At 34.0% G+C, this 20,520-nt stretch overlaps 6 protein-coding genes and 1 pseudogene across 7 annotated transcripts in view; 3 read left to right on the top strand and 4 right to left on the bottom strand.

The window, feature by feature from the left end:
• The window catches only part of LOC121798419 (DEAD-box ATP-dependent RNA helicase 21-like), a 794,448-nt gene that overhangs the window by 736,570 nt on the left and 37,358 nt on the right, over positions 1–20,520 (top strand). The gene's annotated exons all lie outside the window — the stretch shown is intronic.
• LOC121798476 (transcription and mRNA export factor ENY2-like) lies at positions 365–5,142 on the bottom strand. 2 transcript variants are annotated; one of them, XM_042197505.1, is made up of 4 exons: positions 4,971–5,142; positions 4,767–4,852; positions 3,907–3,983; positions 365–853 (listed from the first exon to the last, which is right to left on the bottom strand). In XM_042197505.1, the coding sequence occupies exons 1-4, from the start codon at positions 5,025–5,027 to the stop codon at positions 765–767; spliced, it is 309 nt and encodes a 102-aa protein (XP_042053439.1). In that variant the 5' UTR covers positions 5,028–5,142; the 3' UTR covers positions 365–764. The 2 variants fall into 2 exon arrangements, with proteins under 2 accessions (XP_042053439.1, XP_042053438.1); XM_042197504.1 differs by having other exon boundaries at positions 4,767–4,861; positions 4,971–5,139.
• Positions 5,623–6,166, top strand: LOC121798474 (chromatin accessibility complex protein 1-like). Its single transcript, XM_042197501.1, has one exon. The coding sequence runs from the start codon at positions 5,656–5,658 to the stop codon at positions 6,058–6,060; it is 405 nt and encodes a 134-aa protein (XP_042053435.1). The 5' UTR covers positions 5,623–5,655; the 3' UTR covers positions 6,061–6,166.
• Positions 6,433–10,152, bottom strand: LOC121798424 (65-kDa microtubule-associated protein 8-like). Its single transcript, XM_042197426.1, has 11 exons — positions 9,915–10,152; positions 9,632–9,835; positions 8,955–9,212; positions 8,655–8,867; positions 8,329–8,484; positions 8,100–8,259; positions 7,869–8,020; positions 7,688–7,775; positions 7,509–7,582; positions 7,015–7,089; positions 6,433–6,873 (listed from the first exon to the last, which is right to left on the bottom strand). The coding sequence occupies exons 1-11, from the start codon at positions 9,999–10,001 to the stop codon at positions 6,550–6,552; spliced, it is 1,791 nt and encodes a 596-aa protein (XP_042053360.1). The 5' UTR covers positions 10,002–10,152; the 3' UTR covers positions 6,433–6,549.
• On the bottom strand, positions 9,970–13,499 carry LOC121798471 (annotated as a pseudogene).
• Positions 16,198–18,034, bottom strand: LOC121798458 (flavonoid 3',5'-methyltransferase-like). The gene is made up of 5 exons (XM_042197477.1): positions 17,866–18,034; positions 17,211–17,296; positions 16,986–17,130; positions 16,763–16,894; positions 16,198–16,686 (listed from the first exon to the last, which is right to left on the bottom strand). The coding sequence occupies exons 1-5, from the start codon at positions 17,914–17,916 to the stop codon at positions 16,387–16,389; spliced, it is 714 nt and encodes a 237-aa protein (XP_042053411.1). The 5' UTR covers positions 17,917–18,034; the 3' UTR covers positions 16,198–16,386.
• Positions 19,750–20,477, top strand: LOC121800623. Its single transcript, XM_042200151.1, has 2 exons — positions 19,750–20,359; positions 20,455–20,477. Exons 1-2 carry the CDS (start codon positions 19,750–19,752, stop codon positions 20,475–20,477), a joined length of 633 nt encoding a protein of 210 aa, XP_042056085.1.

Genomic DNA, 20,520 nt, shown 5'->3' on the forward strand with positions numbered 1-20,520 from the left:
TTATGTCCATCATATCAAGCAAACAAGTAAGAATGAAAATAGGAATCACATTTAATTCCATTGTACCAAAAACACCCTAGATTTCGCTATATCCAATCAACTCAAGTAACATATTTTCATCTCTCTCACACACACAAGTTTACGCACTAGCAAGACAAAATGTGACACGTTCTCGAAGTAAAAGTTCGAGAAAGATGATTGAATCCAAGAGAATATAAGAGTGGGATTAATAGGATGGCCACGAAGACCAAAAGTGAAAGCCCATTTATTTGCTTTAAGTGGAAAAGTAACCCCACTTCCTTTTAATATATCTTTCCAGAATTAGATATGCTCGTATCTATCTCTATCAAAATAAATAAATAAATGATCACAAGAAACAATGATTTCCTTCATCAACATTCTATTTTCTGCCATGATTTTCAGCACAAATTAACCAATGCCATCATACTTATGTGGCATATATCAACCAATTGTAATCACATTATTTGTTGTTTCACAACATCATCACCCTCAACCACAAATCAGCAACATCCAATTACATGCAAACAAAGCTACACCCTACAGCTAATAACAATTAACAACTGTTTATCCACTAATCACAGCTTTACTCACAAAAATTAACAATATAAGCTTTATCGATCATCAACAAGCCAATAACAATTTAGATGTACCGTTGGTGATCACGACATTATATTGGAGAATGTCAACTTCTTGCCAGCGATTAATAAGAGCCATTTATCCTCCATGGTATTTCTATTGGCTGCTCATCCCAACGTGCTCCTCCAACTCCAGAGGATAAAATTGTGTGTGTGTTTTTCCCTCATTTCTGCTTTCACTGAATCAGGTACAGAAGCTGGATGCAAAAAGGACAAATTTATAAGATGAAAGCAAGACAAATATAACATATTGATCAAACGACACTATAAAATACTATCACCAGACACTTGAATCATATTAGATGAGCTTTGATGCATCTAAATATCTAATTCCATGGAGCTTGTTCACTTCAAGACATTGTCATTTGGTGGCTGACTCTGTTTTCGATTATAAATGATAAAATTTATAATTGATACCATCTATATTTTTATGCTAGTACAAGGAAGATAACGATATACCATGTTCCTGCTTTGTAGGTTTGTAATTGATACATAACTACTTATCACCCAACTAGTCACTTTAAGTTCAAAATAATAACATGCCATGGGGTTAGCTATGAAAGTTAACATTAGGTATAGTTAGGGAATTTGTAACACCCATCCTTAACCAACAACGTAAATAAGGCCTAAGTATCTGCACATCATAGTTTTAATATGATGAGCTCAGCCTAATGACTTATTTTTATTGATCCAGAAACCTATTTACTGGATGTCTGGAATGAATAAAGAATCTTCTACTTCTTAAATATATTCTTCTGCTTCTAAATATACTGCAACAAAGTAAGCTTAACAAGCATCATTTATGAAAAGGTTCATCTTAAACACTACTAGGGTTTGTATATATTTACCATGCTAACATGGTTCTAAGTGAAGGCCTCAACTAATTTGTAGTGATGTTAGGGATGTCAAACAAGGTAAGATTGGCACACCCAAGTGCTGTCAGTGTCATTCCAATTAAATGTGTAAAGTTATGAATAGCAACAAAGCAAGTCTAGCCAAAACCATTGCTTACCCCACTAAGAAAAGCTTGGAACTTGATCCATATCTAAATGCTGCATTCTCAGAGTAAAGTCCAACCAGCAAAATTATTTTTACAGATGTTTACACAAATTTCTAATGATATGAAATAAGATGTTCGCACTTGGAAACCATACTGATCTAGAAAGAAAAGATAGGGCTATCAAAACTGAAAACTAAAATAGTCCCAAGTAAATATACTTTACATTCAAGTTAACATTTTATGTTATCAATAAATTGACTTCGTAGCTTCATACACAGGATGTGTCGAACCAAAAGCCAACCTATATGACTAGCAACCTGTTTAATCAGCCATCAACGCCTGTATACAAAACCCGTCCAGTAGCCATTGATATAATGTCTAGCCACCTCTTTCTAGCTAAATTAATAGACTAATAAAAATAAAAAATCTTATAACTGCAAGGTATTTATGTGCTGAATGTTGTTACCAACATTTTTCTCTAGATCAAAATTGAATCATTTACCAGTTTTTTCTTAGAGAAACATTGGAGCAAAACAAAATAGAATGTAACACTAAATAAATAAGAGAAATAAGGCAGGAAATACTGCTAGCAGGCTGCTGGTGTATTAGCATAATTGGAGATAAATATAGGTGGATTATAGCAAATACTTCAGCCTCATGGTAGGTGATTGTGAAGCTTGAACTTGCAGCGATATACTAGTAACTCAAACACAGAGAAGAATGTAAGAGTTTGAACCTAAACTTTTCAAGTTAATTGGGATTCCATAGATAAAAGAGAGAAGGAAGGGTAGGCTCTCATACAAGGAATTTTGATATGAATTATATCCCACAAAGCACAGGCAATATCTTCCAAAATAACGGATGCATGTAGTTTGTTTACTTGCTCAAGACTATCGAGAGAGTAGTCATAATGATAGGTACATGTGTATGCCTGCAGTTTGTTTACCTGCTCAAGACTATCGAGAGAGTAGCCTTAATGATAGGTACATGTGGCACGAGGCACTAATAGCTTTTTCGGGGAAAAAGGGTAAAACTGATAAAAAAGACGATCCTTCCAATATTCATCATCCAAATTTTTATTCAACAATATTCTTGAAGCAGAAAATGAAAATTCAGCATTAACAAATGGCATTAATAAATTTAGCCATAAATGTTTGTTCTAGGTCTAATTTCATTGTTTTTACAAAGTTTCACATGGAGTAAATGTCAGGAAAAGTGAACATAATAAAGCAGAAGATAAAAAGACAAAGAAGATTTGGGAAGGCATTGTTTCTGAACTTTTAATATATGAGACATCTTACCCCTTATGAAGGGGTATGCAAGAATAAGACAAGTTATACAATTTAGACTAAAGTCACCCTATAAGTATTCAATTCAACAATCGTACACCCAATGCTTAGAACCTTAACAGCAAAGCCTCTGCCAGTCTACCCGTGACATGTCCTAAAAACTTCATTTGTGAATCTAGCTTGCCCGTAGATCTTTACAAGTCAGGCATTTTTCAAATGTTTCAGGTCATGTTCACGCTGTCCACATGCCTGCCATGTATGTATTACGAACCCAGACGTTTCCCGGCATTTCTTTTTGCTCACAACCAACATCAGGGTTAAGTCAAAGCAGTTGTATTTAGTTTTTATCCGTGTGCAATTGTACTGAATCGGTAAACTAAGCTGACTATCAATATTTCATAATTCATAAACAGTCATTCATAAGCAGTTTGCTGAAACACTGCATAAAGTTTATCACAATCATCATTATAAATGTAACTGAAAAATAATGAATAGTGCCTACTAGAAATAAATTTTGTTTTCTGCAAAGTTGTTGATACTTGAATTTATAGAAAAGACAGTATAATAAATTTAATATCAAGCTAACAACTATAAATTCTCTCCTGTTTACATTTAGTTGCCTCCAGCTTTCAATCACATGTGGATGATCAGAATCTAGAAGCTGTGCATGTATCATATTCGTAATAAGATAAATGCAATACAATAAGGACATTGGTACTCCAAACGCCCTTGAAGTTAAAAAGATTAACAATACTAATTCAATCATTCAATCTTATTGATACATGTCCTCTACTAACAAATCAGAACATATGCACTACTGAAAAATAAAAGAAAGAATGCATAAATAATTAAATAGTGTAAAAAGAAGGAATGAGAAAGCCAATTATAATAACACAATCCATGAAACTTAAGAAGTAAATCATTAGTACATATTAACACAAATGAGTAGGGAGAAACCCACCTTTTCCTTTTGGAGTTATGACTTTGACAAGTTCATGAACTGTTACAGTATCCCTTCCCTTCTTCCTTGCAAACTCCCTGTCAGAAAAAAAGTTCAAGCAGAGTTAATTCTGTCAATCACCACCTAAAACAACCAAACGTAAGTCCATAATTCGATTATTGTCAGACTCAAAAACTTAATCTCCCACGAGTCTTGAAGAACTGTTGTACAACCAATAAGAATGATAAAAATGTTTAGTACACATAGGATAAGGTACCTGTAGCACTCTTATTTCAAATGTGGGATTGAACCTGACACTCAAATCATCTTTTTAATGATTTACATGTTAAAAACTTACACTGCATAGAGTTCCAATATCACACTAAAATTTATTTCACTAAATACTGATCGCATGAACAACATTTACTAACACTTTAGAATATATTAACATGCAATAATATAATGTTTCCTATATTGATTATTAATGACAGTGTAAAAAAATAATGTGAACACGAGTTTAAACATACATTTAAAGATCTGAACAACATTTTGGTTTTATAGCTTAAAATTCAATTAAATTATAATATGCAAATCAGGGGTGATGTGAAACCCTTCGTCCAAGGATTTAGAGTGACTTAATCCCCCCTGGTACGAGGAGAATCTGGAGTTATTTCAAACAAATCCATATGTGAATTTGATTCAACATTTGAAACATGAAAGATGTTGGAGTTTAAATTGGTAAAAAGCACCTCCCAAGTTCCTAATCTTCTATACTACAGTGTGCCTCAAGCAAGCAAACATAGTTGACAAACGATAACTAGACCTAACATGTCTTTGAATATATTAGTAATTATTAAATTAAAAGAAGGTCTAAGCAGAACCTGCAGATGGCTTTCATCTCATCTTTCCAGCCACATTCCACAAGCCTCTCCACTAATAATTCCTTCAGACGCTCTTTTTCTCCGCTCTGCACTAACTAAATAAGAAACCACCAATTGATCAGCAAAATGAATACCTAAATCTCCAAAAACCCTAAATCATGTCTCCACAGTTCACTGGTTAATCGACTATTCAAATCCACAAACCTTCAAATCGACTATTTCTTGAAGACTCGGGGTGGATTGCCCGCTCCATTTCTGCATCTGGAGTCGGGTGGGGTTGAATTGACGCGTTCCGTCTTCCCAGCATCAGAAACCAGACGTCGCGCCAAATATAAATAAATGGATATATGGGAACGGATTCAACGAACTGAATTCTTGAATTGAAATAGGGTGAATAATTAATAGTAGTAACAAAAATAAGTATTTAAATATTATATTTAAAAATATGGAGTACTCCATATAACAATTTTATGTTCACCGTCCCTACACAAATAATTGAGTTAGGAAATCAGTGTGATGTGGGTTTTGTAATATGCTAAATATGTGAATTTAAAATATACTCCTAGATTTCTTTTCCAAATTTTTGTTCTTACACATTTTTAATTCAAAACTTATTTTAAATTGTAGGAGTAAAAATTTAAAATAAAGCAATCAGAAAATATTTTAGATTATGCTGGTCAGCTGGTGTGAAGGATAAAAATTATGAAATTAAATTAGAATGTGAAATGGGTTTATAAATTATTAATAAGCTGATGTCAATTTTGGAACACCAAAACTTAAACTCCCTCCAATCTCTCAACAAAATTATTTCCCGCCAAATAATGGCGCCAAAATAAATAAAATTACAATACAATACACGAAATCCGTCTTGATCGTCACACAAGGCGCAATGGCACAGCAAGAAGAAGGAGAAAACCCCGGCGGCATCGACGAGCCGCACAAGCTAAAGATCCCGACCCGCCGAGTCAAGAACATCATGAAACTCGACAAGGATATCAGCAAGGTCAACGCCGAAGCCCTCTTCCTCGTCGCCTCATCCTCCCAGCTCTTCCTCCAGTTCCTCGCCGAGAAATCCGCCCACGCCGCCGTCGAGAAGAAGAGAAAAACTATAACACTCCAACACATTCGAGTTGCCGCCAAGCGACACCGTCCTACTGCCGATTTTCTGCTCGATTCTCTCCCCGTGCCGGCTGAGCAGAACCATTCGGGAGATCGTGCTAAATCGCGCCCAGATAAGAAGCCAGTTCCTTTTGCTACTCGTTCAATTGATGCTTTCTTTCAAAAGACCACTTAAAATGTCTGTTGGCTGTAAGATAGTTGAACTCTATCTTCGTGCTAGAGGATTGTGATATTCAATTTGGGCATTTTCAATTATTACGGTGCTTACTTTTATTATGAAATCCTGCCTCGTGATTATATTGGAATTTGTGATATCTAAAATTTCCCTTTATTTATTTGTGCACACGATGTCTTCTCGCTAAAGCCATAAACTGTTGACTATATATAATACCAATATCGTAGTGTGACTATAAATCAGTTCAATGTGTTTCAGTTATACTTTATGAAGTATTTGTTGCATTTGATTTGATCTACGAAATGATATTGCACATGAGGAAGACTACTTGTTTTGTTTGTATAATGCTGCAGAAAAAGTGCAAATATAGGGTTTAGATCTTGGGAAATGATCTGTTAATTTATTTCTGGGCACAACTTTTTTACACTACTATAAGACAATGGAAACCAATTATACGACTGAATTAGTTCTTGATGGGATCCCAATATCCTAGGGTGAGAAGGGCCCAGAAAATGATGAGACAACTGAAACTGTATCTTCTCTGAGATGGTAAGAAAATCTTTTCTGACTGTATGTCCTTTGCCTGTTTGTTTTCTTTCCTCCCTTTATGGAAGATATGCCTTGACTTGGTGAGTTGATGCTGTTTGGTCCCATGGGCTGTAAGCCGGGGGAAGGGTTTCTGTTTAGAAGGCTTGCACTTCCAAAGCCTCCGTTTATGCTTTTATCAGAAAGACGCCGACTGCTGGTGCCTGGCCTTATTCCAAATGGGCTGTCAGGCTCAGCTACTACTTTACTCTGTACCTTCTTCTGTTCCTGCATAAAAGATCACCCTTGTATATTATAAAAATACTCTAAAAATGCCACAGGCATAGTTTATAACTTTGTATAATGGAATCTGATATTTTTTGGAATAGATTTGTTACTAGTGAATGGAAAAGGTTCTGATGATATTACCCATTGTCTTTGTTTCTCGTTTTCCTTTTCCTTCCTCAATATATGGTACTCTTCAAGCATTGCCAATAGAGGAACCTGAAGTTCAAATTTTATTTGTGAGGGAAGCCCATCATATTTCTAGTACAATGGTAACTGATGTCAAATTTTATTTGTGAGGGAAGACCATCATATTTCTAGTACAATTGTAACTGATGTCAAGAGGGCTCGAACTCGGCACCTCATACAATAATGTCTAAGCTTCTTGCCACTACGACAAAGGCTCTGGACATGAGTATAAGTTGTCTTGAGAGTGTTTTATCTGCTGAAGAGTACTCAACCTAACTAATTTGACCCAAAAGTCACCAGTTTCTGTGAATACTATTTCCACATAGATATCCAATAAATAACCTTCACCATCCACAACTTTTTATATAGGCAACTTTTACTTGCTATATTATCTTAGCACATGTGAAGAAGATGCGTTTTCATAATAATAGCCATTTAGAACGGTATACCTCATCATACAAGAAGACTTTCTTTCTTTCATCTTCCCAGTCCTTAGTCTTGGATATCAGCAAGTCCACCAAAGCTGCCAGGAGGATGAAGCAGACAAAGCACATTGGTATAGATCTCTTTCACCTTCATTCTAGTACAAAATTCTTAAGTTACATATATCATTGAGATAAATCTTAACCTGGTATCTTGTTGACCATCACTCTGGCTCGCTCAGCCCTTTTAAGGTTCTTATGAGCACCTCTGCTAACAGAATAGCGATTTTCATCCTGAATTGGGAAATTAGTGGCTAAGGTTTTCTTGCTTACTGTTCTTAATGTATTTGATGTTTATTCTTTGAATGTAGAAGAAAAGAATCTAACCGTGCTGTACTCTTCTAACCATAGCTCCTCGTCACGTGCTAATATCCACTTTTCAACCTTCTCCATGATCACCTTCCTGCTAGCAGCTTCTTCTTTAGCTTTTGATATCTGTTCATCCATGCTTGTGAGGAGATCAGCATGATCAATCTCCCCTTTTTACAAATTTCCAAGGGTCAAATAGTGATATATGCACAATAACTAGAATTTCTCTTTCAAAAGATTTAGTCTAACCAGAGTCTATTTGGTTGATTATTTTTTCCATCTCTGATCTTGATGGTATTTCCATGTGGGTTCTTCTGCATATGTCCTCAAGCTCTATTTGTTTCTTGAAGAAAAACTCTTTCATCTTGCTTGCTTTCAACTGATCCAGTCTCTTCACTTCAGTCTCAGCCTTGAAAAGATTTCTAATAAATTTAAATCATTCTGGCATAAAATTCTATAAAAGTATCAGAAGGCATACCTGCTGCACCATGTCCAGAGTAAGGGTTCCAGGAGTGGATATCTCTGTTGATGGTATAGATGATAGATTGGAAACTTGTAGATATTCTTGACGGTCTTTATAGGGTGTATCCATGAGATTCCACAAATCAGACAATGTTTTACCAAGTTGTTGCAGCTGCATTAATAAATCAACCAAAAACAGAGTTATTATACTAGGTGTTTGCAGTGAACATGTCTAACAAAGTCTATAGTCTTACTATCCTCTGTGCATTCCATACATGGTTTTGTGTGATATGGACCAGCTCTTACTGAACGAAATTGTACAAGATATAAAAAATTAATTACCTTGTCAAATCGTGTTTGTTTTTCTGATTGAAGGGACTTCACTGTGCTATCAAGCTTTTCCAGGATACCATCACTTATGTTCTTTGACAATCCTGATAATTCATTCAAGCTTGGGTGCACCTTTGTTATGATCAATGAAGAATCCATTCCTAAAGTGGCCGACAAATTTCTGATTGTGCTTATGTAGTTTTCCATCCTCTGTAGTCTGTCACTCTTTGATATGGATATGAACATGCAAGAGAACAATTAAAGTGATTGGTTTCTTATCCTATTTAGCCCCTAATACTTTAATCATAGTACCTTCTCACTGTGAAGTCTCTGAAGTTCATTTTGGAACTCCTCGAGTTTCTTAAGTGAAAGATCATTCTCATTGACAGAAACAGGTGATGTTGAATCATTATACTCTGTCTGACCTGCAATTTCTGCAGAAATTTTATGTATTTGCCCTTGTACTACTCGGAATTGTTTCACCCGATCTTCTTTCCTTAACTGCATCTCTCTTAGTGCGGGTGTTATAGAATTTAGCTGCTCTTTCAGCGTTCCTGCCATTTTCTCTGGCTGTCACGGATTAAAAAGGTACTTGAATCAAAACAAAGTACAAAACACTGCATATTTAAAAACTTTTCTCCTGCTAAGATCCATAATAATTGTTTGCTGTAAAGTAAATATATTAGAATGCCAAGCTTCTTTCTCCAGTAACTCAACATGAATGGATGTTTTAAATCAGTTTACATAGTTGTAAACAACAATTTTGTTTTTACATCGTGCTTCTCCCTCTGACCATCATGCAGAAAGCATTGATAGTATTTTTCATGCTTCAAAATTGATCTCTCTTTAAGACTGATCCTTTGTAAGAGCTATAACATTTTGCTATACAGTTTTTGCAATATTGTACAACAATGTTGGCTCTTCCAGGATACATTACTTAATATGATGATTATACAAAGGTTTTGGTTTAACTAATTTGTATATCTTACCCTTCCTGGCAGTGATCTTTCTCCAAGTGAGAGGAGGAGATGAGTAAACTCAGCCTCGGACTCTGCAAGCTGCTGATGTAGTCGAGCTCGTGAAATGTTAGCTGTGTCAACTTTTCTTCTATAAATCTCGACACACTCCTGTTCAAGTTCAAGCAGAACCTTTTCCCGCTCAAAATTGTCTTCTCCGACTTCATCCCATATAATCTGCAAGTCATATTACAACAATCTCGTAAGCAAGCTGATTCGTCACATTTTTATAAATTAAAAATTTGTAAAGACATGCCTGTAATTCTTGTAGTAAGTAGCCACACGATGTCTCTAACGATGCTAAACTTCCCATCCCACCATTTGATTTCTGCAAGGATCCCATCAGGAGAATCCTTTGTGATGAGATGGAAGACGAGAGGAGAAAAGCTCAAGCCCCGATTAGAGAGTTAGCAGTCGTTTCCTAGAGACGACTAGTATTGTCTTGCACTGCAAGAGCAGTTTTAAAAACTAGTGAGATGGAGGGACCATAGTGAGGTGGGACTTTGGTTTTGGGAGTGAATATTTGCTTAAAAGATAAGGTTTCACTGGTGGGATGACAGTGAAACTTTAGGTTCAAGGATTCTTTGTTGCTTTTGATCTTCAACCTATTTTACTTTCCAGGTTAACTCTACTGTTTTCAGTGTGAAACAAATGAGATAATGCTTTGTTCTCTCATCACAGTCCAGCTTCTAATGATGTGAGATTTCACCAATTTATTTGCTTCAAGCAGGCCTTGATTCTAAAGCAAAACTCTCAAAAGAAAAAGGGGCAAAAGAAATGGTAATGCACCATAGATTTGTGCTATGAGTGAGAATCTTGTTATTAGATTATGATTATCATATGGGATTACTAGATCACGGTCTCGTGCTCTTAACCTTTATTCTATAATCATGTTTAATTATTGAAATAATTCTCTTTTCTTGGAAACTTTCCCATCTTAAGTCAGCCAATTAGTAAATTCCTATTTGCTTGCACATGCACTGTGATTCCTCACCAATAATACTCAATCCTATGAATAAAATAACCACTAGAATCGGTCTCTGTAATTCTCTGGACATAATGATGACAATAAGATTAGTGATGGCTTGTCCAAAAAAGGACATTTTACCTTGTCCAAAAAAGTCAGAAACAAAACCAGCACGTTGCTAACGTAGAATGTTTAATTTAGAAGACCATATAATGTAGATTTTAATCTAGAATGATCGGTAGCATTTCCTTATCACTACGCTTTTGTTAGGTGGCGCAGGTAAGCGAGAGCATCACTAAATCGTGGTTTTTTTTTTTCTTAAAATTAATTACCTTTGAGTTTTAATTAAAAATCCTAATTTTATATTAATACTATAAACTACGTACAATCCCATTAACGTCAAATGTTAACAGTAAAAGTTTAAAGATAACCAAATTGTTTTAACAATCATATCTTGTTGTAATTGATCAGCACAGATGAAATCCCATTCTAAGGAATCTTCAAATTTAAACTTTTAAGCTTACATCATTTAGAGGCCAAAATTCCAAATATATACTTGTATTGTATCCAATTGTTTCTTGGGCTTTAAGACTGTTTGCTCTTTAAATTTTGATAACGTTTAAAATTGAAGAAAAAGATTGGACTACGAGGAAAATTGGAAAAACATACTAACCTTGGTCTCAAAAGTCTTGGGTTTCAGATAATATATGGCTTTTAAAAAGTAGGATAACTATAAACGTTGGCAATTAAATCATCAATTGCAGTCTAGTGCAACAATATCAGACATCCCGTGTATTTATGTGTCAACGCAATCCTACTTATATTAGTTTATACAATCGATTTTGTGACCGTTTCCATATAAATTATTAAAAGTGAATTGTACTCGTCCGTACCTTAAAAAAAATTATCACAATTTGATCGGATACGGATTTTAAGAAATGAAATGAAAAGTGGGTTGAAAGGTTGATAGAATGTGAGTCCTACTTTTAAAGTATTAATTTTATAATAAAATGTAAGTGAGATCAAGTTAGTGGAATATGAGATCCACTACAAAAAAAATAGTAGAAAGTGAAATGTGACAAATTTTATGGGACGGATGAAAATGGAAAAATATGACAAATTTCAGGGACTAGGGACTGAGGGAATATTACTTTTTTAGAAAAGAAAATAATGTTATTATATTAGAATATCCCCCTCCAAAAAAAAAAGAATACGTTTCTATTAACACATCGGACTATTAATATTGCCCCATACTGTAAAATAAAAAGCTACTAAAATGCTTGTTGGATCCCACAAATGTATGTCACACTTTTTTATAGAGATATTTTTATGTTACATGTGAGTACCGTGTTCATTTAGTTTACTTTAATACTACTGTTATTAATTCCTAGTATATTTTTATATGTGCAGTTTGATTCCGATATCTATAAATTTGTTATTAACGTAGTTAAATTAAATTCTATAATGCAGAGGGTTTGGCAAAAAGGAATTAATTTTGCATTGTTGACCAATCCATGGACAAGTTTGAATATGTCACTCTTATTTTTCCAACTTAGCACTTTTGTTGATTTACAAACGAAATAAATGGCTGGAGTTAAAGATAATTGAGACAATGACATTAGGTAGCATGGCCTGTATTTTAAAAATAGAGAAAGAAGGATAAAAAGAAATTGGATTGGTAAAAGTTGGAAAGGTGAATAAAAATAGAGAATGCATGTATCAGGTGAGACGCGTGCACAAAGTAAGTCGAAAGTTGAGCCAATTCAATGCGGCTAGAAATGAGTTGAGAGTAAGGATGTGGCCTTTGCAGCCCCTCAAGAAGTCATCCATCTCGTGCCGCTACAACGGTGCCGGACCACAGCGTCTTGTCATATTCATCCCACCTTTACCACCTTCAACAGTTGTTCATGGTACTTGATGTACTTCTCTTTGTCCGCTTCAACAAATGCAAAATCAAACGCCCCTTCCTCACCCTATACCTATATATATATCCATTCATTTCCCATACATCATATAGGAGTACTATATACTACTTCGTCCAAAAAATAAAATAGTCTTGGTTGTGAACGACGGATATTTTAATGTAAAATAAATAAATTAAAATGTTGTCAGTGGAAAATGAGATCTACCCCATCAAAGATAAAAGCATACTATAAACAGATAGAGATTAATTTTAATGGATGACACGAAATGGAAAAACAAGATTTTTTTCCGTGGACGAAGATATTAATTATGTACCTTGGAGAGGAGGTCCTTCATGACATGCATAGCATCAGACTGGATGAACTGAATTTTGTGAGTCATGTTTGCCTTTTCAATAAAAGGCAATCCAGTCTCGTAGGCTTCTCTATCCGGGTCGATGGCGATTATCTTGGCATCATCGGGAAGAGCGAGAGCAGTCGACAGAAGTGAATAACCAGTGAAAACTCCCACTTCTAATGTCTTCTTTGCATTCATTATTTTCTACAGCATAGACAGAAACTGGCCCTCATCCGCAGGCACATTCATTAGACTCCTATCACAACACCAACACCAATTTTCTCACTCAAATTATTATCATGCATATTAATGTTTATGATCATTCGTACCAAAATTGATATTTATCGACGGTCGCTTTCCTGATCTCTTTCAGTTGTTCGTGCTCTCTTGGATAGGCACTTGTTCCAAAATATACTGCATTACATATAACAAATTAAAACAACTTTCTAAACTATATTTCAAACATGCACAAATTTAAAATGCATAAAAAGAAAAACCTTTGCGAGGGCCTCGCTCTGAAGAATGGAGCCGTAGTACTTGTCCTTCATTTTCAAACTCTAAAATAAAAGATGACTGTTAATTGATGCTATGGTTTGAACTTTGAATGGTGATATATGTTTGTTTGAAAGAATAAGCCAATTTATAAAGCTCCAAGCAACGCGTTAAACCTCTATTTGGAATTAATCACATACAACACAACAACTAGGTTCATTATTATTCGGTAGTTTACCTTTTTAATATTTTAGTTTTTGAGAGTAGGTGCAATTCTTGATTAATGCACTTAGTTAGGTGTAGGCAAAGGCCAACTCAATTTTAGTCCAAGTTGATTAATTTTCCAATTACGAGGTTTAAGCGAGTTGTAGTAGTGCCATTCACCATTGATCAGAACCTGAGGAGGCATGTTTCCTACCAATAAATAGGAACAAAAGTTTTCAATAATATTTTATGCAACTACTTGGCATTGAATATATCGTTATGATCTAACACGATGTCTTCTTACTAACTTGTTCACAAACTAAAACGTATACGCACACATTAATTATGAAAACTGTTAATATGTTAATTAGGATAATTAAATGTTTGATTAGACATTACTTAGATGTTGATATGTATGTATATTGCCTGTGGCGCTAGTTAGTTGTGACTGCACATGAAACCTACTCATTATTACATGCACAAATCCATTTTCAAAGATCTGCAGTATAACTATGCTAAATTCAACTGGAATCATTCTGTCTTTGATTATTGGAATTTTGATGTGAGCATTATTCATTCTACACTGAATTATTAAAATAGTTCACATTAAAATTAGAAATACCATATAACCTTTCTTGTGGCCGGATGAGATATTGAGATTGTCCCATTCCTATAGCAACAAATAAATATGAGCATATACTACAAACTGAAACTAATTTATATCAACCTAACTAGCTAGTTAGTTATATGCTTCAACATTAAAGGCTAATCACTCATAAAATTTGGAACTTAGCGGTATCTACCCCCTTAGTAAAATTAACTATCCTATTAACACTAACTTCTCATTTCACTATTTTATAAATAATACTACTATGTACAAACGAATAAATTATGACACATGTTTTTCTAAACAAAAATTACTGTATAACAAGTCTTATAGTTTAATAGTGCTCTTCTTTTTTAAAAAGTAAAGGTGAATGACTTGATAAGAATCTTGTAATTTAAAAATGCTTATCCAATCAGGAGTTTGGTGAGTGCAATTAAAATAGGACGGAAGTTAGAAGTTTGGTATAAGTCATTACGCATAAAAATGACAAGTCATGATTAGGAGTTTGGTAAAGGGCATTAGGAATCAATAAACTAAATATGAGAGCCCATAGAAATCAAGTTCCGTGTAGGAGTGGTGGTGAATGGTGATAATACGAGTATTATTAAAAAAAATTTAAATTTCAATGCCATTATATACTATACTAGTTTAAAATGTCGAATAAAAGCTAAATTATGCAATAATTAATCAAATTAATCAACTCAAGTTTAGCTGTTAAAAATATAGTATTATAGTAAATTAGGTATATGGGTCATGACTGCAATGTGAATTTCAAAATTATTTCTTATCTGGCTAATAACACTTTGCGGTATACCCACCACTGATTAAATCAAAATGATATACATATTGTGGATAGTGATATGATACAAACTCTATATATTGTATAAACTCTAAACTTTTCAATACAGTGTCAACATAGTGTAAAATTTAAAGATTTTGATGTCAACACATTGTCAATACGGTGTCAACTGTTGACATTATGTTGATATTTTCTGTTGATGCTATTTTATAATCTGTTGACATTTTCTAACAGTCCAGATCATAATTTTGAGTTTGTATAATATATAGAGTTTGCATTTGATTACATCCTTATTGTTCTATTGGTTAAATCAAATATATATAAGGTTTGGATAATTATTTATTTCTAAATATACACACCGGACATTGTGTGGAAGTCTGATGTTCGTTTCTAGCCCACACATGCAAGCTCGTTTTAAAAATCTCTTAAATCTTGATCCATATAAATTTAGTATCATGTCTCATCAATAAAAGTTGGATAATCTACACCTTTATGAGGCCTTTTAAAGGAACGCATGACCATTTTTAATATAATAAAATATGAATGTGCATTATTTTGTAGTTGCTCGTATATAACTAGAATTACTTTTCCCTCACATACGTACTCAAAAGAGAGTGCAATGAATAATGCAAGTTTGTTAACAAAAATGTAGATTTAAATTGGGCTAGTTGATAAACTTTTCGAAGTAATTAGAAAAAACGGAAAAAACTTGATGATTATCCAGCCAAACAATTTGGTTAATTTTATTTTTCGAAAAAATTGATCTTCAAGGTATGTCACTATCATAGTGACTTAGGTAGGTAGGCTTATAACACTATATAACTAAAATTCAAGATTGTTAATATGGGTTGGTTTCATAAAACCTTAATTATTCCAACTTTCATCTCGATGTCAAAACTCATACTCCACTAGATTAAGAACATTTTGAAGCTCCGACATTATTACTCATCATTAGATATTATAATTAAAATTGACAATCTAATATGACAAAGAGGATATGAGCTTAAAAAATCATTAAACAATTTTGAATTCAAAATCCAGCTAATTATTAAGATTTAAGAGCAAGTTCCTCTTATTTATGATTAAAACACACATTTTATCATTAGAGCTGGGGTTCATAGCATGTTCCTCAAAAGTTGATTACATGGATCATTTCAAAATTTTATGTACATAATTTATAATTGATAGCAGTCATTATTATAAATCACTAATTAAATTCTAATTTAATCTATATATATTCTTGCGGATTTTGTAAGCATATACATAAAAATGAATGCGCAGCTTCATTTACACATTCTGAAATTCCGAAACCTTTATGGAAAATATGTTAATTAAAACTGTTTAAAAACCCAATAGCGAATAAAGGCAGATTGATTTATTAATGGAAATAAAAAAGAGAATCAGTGAAGGCGCCTGCAAAGAGAGAGGCCATCTCCAATTGAAAGATGAGCCAGGTCGATGCGACTATCATTCGCCAAAAACGTGTTCAAATTCCTGAGGAAGATCCGATTCTCGCCGATCTGATCCTTCCATTCCTGGCTGAGATCGTCGTCGGCCAATGCGACGGTGCCGGACCACAGGGTGTTGTCGTAGGCGATCATCCCTCCCACCCTCACCAGTTTCAGCAGCAGCTCGTGATAATTGATGTAGTTCTCCTTGTCCGCGTCCACAAATGCGAAATCAAATGTCCCTTCTTCTCCCTGCAAACTCATCATAATCAGATCATCAAGCTCAAACTAGAATATACTCCATCTGATTGAAGATTGAGAGAATTACATTTTGGAGCAATTGATTAATAGCAGTGACTGCGTCGGAATTAACGAATTGGATCTTGTGAGCCACGCCTGCCTTCTCAATAAACGGCAAACCGACCTCGTATGCTTCTCTATCTGGATCTATCGCTATCACCTAAGCAAAATCAAATTCAATTACATTTTTTTTAATTAAATATCATACAATGATAATAGATAGTACTATTAAAATTCTTTTTCCTCATTACTTTGGCTTTATCAGGGAGGGCAAGAGCAGTAGCCAAAAGGGAATAGCCAGTAAACACTCCAACTTCTATTGTTTTCTTTGCATTCATCAATTTCAACATCATTGACAGAAGCTGCCCTTCATCGGCTGGAACATTCATCACACTCCTGAAAATAGTTACTTTTTCGGTTACATTTTTCACATTGATTTTATATATAGATTTTGGGTTAATCATATCTCAACATACAAGTGACTGTATCTGTCAACGGTAGCATGCCGAAGTTCCTTCAGTTGTTGGTGCTCTCTTGGATAGGCACTTGTTTCCAGAAGGTACTGCAATTAGACAAGTTAATCGTAATGAATAAATTATACTCCATTTATTCCCACATAGTTGAGATGAAACTTTTGGGCTTAGAATTTAAGAAAAGAATGTTGAGTCCGTTAAATAAATAGATAAAAAAGTTTAGAGAGGGAAAAAAGTAGAAGGGACAAAGTAAAAAGTAAATAAAGTAAAAAGTGTAAAGTAGAGGGAATTTCCCGAAATTTGTATGTTTTCAAGAAAAATACTTCCATGTCCCAATAAATATGAAACGTTTAGGGTTTACTCTTTAGTAAGAGAAAAGGAGCTAGTAAAGTAAAATAGAGTATAAGAGAGAGGGAAAAGTAGTTATTGCTATTTTAAAAAATATTTTATTTTTAATGAGACAATTTTCATTTCTAATAGAACATAGGGAGTAAATTACTCCTGTATATGTGAATAGAGGCAGTCCTTTTTCATGGATGTTTATGCCAAAAATACAGAAATTATAGGGAGATAACATAGACTGCAAGAGAATTAGTAAGAAACTTTATATCGTTATTTTCTTGGATTACTTATAATTAAGAAGGTAAAAGAAATAAACCTTAGTGAGGGCCTCGCTTTGGAGAATGGTGCACGAGAATTTCTCTTTCATCTTGGAAAAAAATGCTATTCTTGAGAATTAAGACTAGTAGAAGAGGTTGAGATTAATCTTTACGGATCTCCAATAGCTTCACCTTAAGATTATTTATAGAATCCTTAAGACCCCCAAAATTTTGGTTGGTAAGGCTCATATTTAATTGTTTGCACTTTGCATGATAGTGGAGGTGGGTTACTGTAGGTTGGTTTGGTGGACCTCTTTTTCATCACCTATGCCAGTGATCCTCATTGCTTTTTCTCAATCACCACCATAGCACGTCCAAATTAAATTAAAGGGACCTACTTGTTATTATAATTATTAAGTAAAGTGCTCCTTAGTGTGTTTTCTTAATTAACCAACTGAAGAGGCCATGCCTCAGTAACAAGGAGAGGGTTTGGTGACTTTGATTTAACAATTCTGATATTGCTAGATTTTCTACCTAACTTGTTGACAAAGTATAAATTTCTTGTTAATTATTGAAGAAAATTAATTACATAAAAATTAGATATAAAGAACGTATTACGTATGTACCATAATTATATAGCTAGGTTAAATTAAAAGCGTTTGCCTCTTGCTAATGGTTCGAGCATTTTGCTTCATTTGCTGCAGAATGCATATATCGAAAAAAAATTAAAATTGTTCTAAATTTTTTTAAGTATATAATATTATAAGATCACAAATTAATATAATCATATATAAAATGAATACTATTACAACTACAATTATTACGAAAAAGATATCAAAAGAGTTGGTTCTGTCGGTCTCTCCCCGCACAGTGAGACCACCCATAATCTTATTTAATTTCGCACATTTATTACTTATTCATCAATTGAATTAGGACTTAATAATTCTAAAAACTTTATAAAGATAGTTATCCTTAGTAAAACACCCATGTTTTAGTTAAAATAAACATATGGAATACAAAAAGTAGATGAGCATTTTAAAAAAACTGGGCATGAAAAGTTAAAAAAAGGGATCATCGAAATGATGATCGTTAACTGTAGTGTAAGAAATAACCAATGGAAAAATAAAAACAATATACTTATAATAAAATGCGATGGTAAGGATTCCTACGCTACACGTATCGCAAGTTGCGTCTCAATTTAGTAATCCATGACAACTCTCTTTGGTCACCTAACCAACCACATTCAACAACTTGCTTACACTAACTTTTAATTTTTTTTAAGGTAGCAAAGATTAAATGCGCTTCCTTCTGTGTATGAAATTAATTTAATCTGATTTCAGTGGCTACCACTAACTGGTGGGGGTGGGAAGGAGTTGGCAAAGGTGCTTTGATATCCAATACTTGAGTAGCTAGGATCAGGGGCGGAGGGAGGTGGGGCCATGGGGCCCATGGTCCCTCCACTAATTCTTAAAAAACTTAGGGGTATTTTAGTAATTTCACAATAATTATAATTTATAATAAATATAATATTAGAGATATGTTTCAGCAAAATATATATGAATCGTGCCTCTTAATTTAACGTATTCATTCTGCCGTTCCAAGTCTAAAATCTGGTAAACTAAAACTAGGTATATTCAAAACTCAAATATAATTCAATTAATTTTTCTACATAGGTTGTTTTTTTGTTTGGCTGCAATAATAATTCAAAGGGGGAGAAAGAAGATAGCTTATGTAATTCAATGGCTACGGACTACGGTGGTTCTGTAGTTGGAATTTTATAACTCCAATTCTTTATTTGATGTGCGTGTTAATAGTTTTGCATACAGAAAATATCAAATAGTTTTGAGTTTGTCTTTGTGTTACATCTTATGAAGCAAATCTTGGGAATCACACATGAACTCTCCCAAGTGCTACAAAAGAAAGATCAAGACATTGTTAATGCGATGAATCTTGTCAAGGTAGCAAAATCACGTCTGCAAATAATGAGGGAAAAAGATTGGGATGTATTGCTTGCTGATGTTTCTAAGTTTTGTAGCAAATATGAACTGGATGTACTTGACATGGAAGATGAGTTTGTAGCTCGAAAAAAAGGAAGACGTAGAGCTGAGAAAATAAAGAATCTCCACTATTATCGAGTTGAGCTCTTTTGTTCTGTTATTGACTTGCAAGCTCAAGAGTTGAATCAACGTTTTGATGAAGTCAACACAGACTTAGTTTTATGCATGTCATGTTTTGATCCTAGGGATTTATTTTCTGCATTTGATTTGGAGAAGCTGCTTCGTCTTGCACGGTATTATCCTTCTGAATTTTCTGAAGTTGCTTTGTCCGAGCTTAAAAGTCAACTTGAGAACTTTATTTTCGATGTGCGCATAGATGAAAAGTTTTCACAAATATCAGGAATCAGTGGTCTTGCTCAAAAGATGGTTTCTACAAGGAAACATGAAGTTTTTCCAATAGTTTATTCATTAGTTAAGTTGTCATTGATCTTACCAGTTGCCACTGCATCAGTAGAAATAGCCTTTTCAGCAATGAAGATCATCAAGACTTCTCTACGTAATAGCATGGGAGACCAACTATTGAATGATTGCTTAGTTCCTTACATCGAAAAGGATGTGTTTGTTAAAGTTACCAATGAAACTATTATGCAGCGGTTTCAGAAGATGAAGAATAGAAGACAAATGTTATGATGTGATTGCATTTGACTTTTACATTTT

Source organism: Salvia splendens, chromosome 4, assembly GCF_004379255.2.
Source record: "Salvia splendens isolate huo1 chromosome 4, SspV2, whole genome shotgun sequence".
In the NCBI taxonomy this organism is placed as follows: domain Eukaryota; kingdom Viridiplantae; phylum Streptophyta; class Magnoliopsida; order Lamiales; family Lamiaceae; genus Salvia; species Salvia splendens.

Bases quoted from the DNA above. Each gene is read 5' to 3' on its own strand.
- LOC121800623 (XM_042200151.1), top strand. From the start codon at position 19,750: ATGAATCTTGTCAAGGTAGCAAAATCACGTCTGCAAATAATGAGGGAA. The intron at 20,360-20,454 runs GTAATAGCATGG...ACTATTATGCAG, and splicing joins GATCATCAAGACTTCTCTAC to CGGTTTCAGAAGATGAAGAA.
- LOC121798476 (XM_042197504.1), bottom strand. From the start codon at position 5,027: ATGCAGAAATGGAGCGGGCAATCCACCCCGAGTCTTCAAGAAATAGTC. The intron at 4,862-4,970 runs GTTTGTGGATTT...TTTCTTATTTAG, and splicing joins AAGAAATAGTCGATTTGAAG to TTAGTGCAGAGCGGAGAAAA. The intron at 854-3,906 runs GTGGGTTTCTCC...TTTTGCATCCAG, and splicing joins CATAACTCCAAAAGGAAAAG to CTTCTGTACCTGATTCAGTG.
- LOC121798474 (XM_042197501.1), top strand. From the start codon at position 5,656: ATGGCACAGCAAGAAGAAGGAGAAAACCCCGGCGGCATCGACGAGCCG.
- LOC121798458 (XM_042197477.1), bottom strand. From the start codon at position 17,916: ATGAAAGAGAAATTCTCGTGCACCATTCTCCAAAGCGAGGCCCTCACT. The intron at 17,131-17,210 runs GTATGTTGAGAT...AACTATTTTCAG, and splicing joins GTTGACAGATACAGTCACTT to GAGTGTGATGAATGTTCCAG. The intron at 16,895-16,985 runs GTAATGAGGAAA...GATTTTGCTTAG, and splicing joins CCCTCCCTGATAAAGCCAAA to GTGATAGCGATAGATCCAGA.
- LOC121798424 (XM_042197426.1), bottom strand. From the start codon at position 10,001: ATGGGATCCTTGCAGAAATCAAATGGTGGGATGGGAAGTTTAGCATCG. The intron at 8,485-8,654 runs GTAATTAATTTT...TTATTAATGCAG, and splicing joins AACAAACACGATTTGACAAG to CTGCAACAACTTGGTAAAAC. The intron at 7,583-7,687 runs GTTAAGATTTAT...TCCTCCTGGCAG, and splicing joins GATGGTCAACAAGATACCAG to CTTTGGTGGACTTGCTGATA.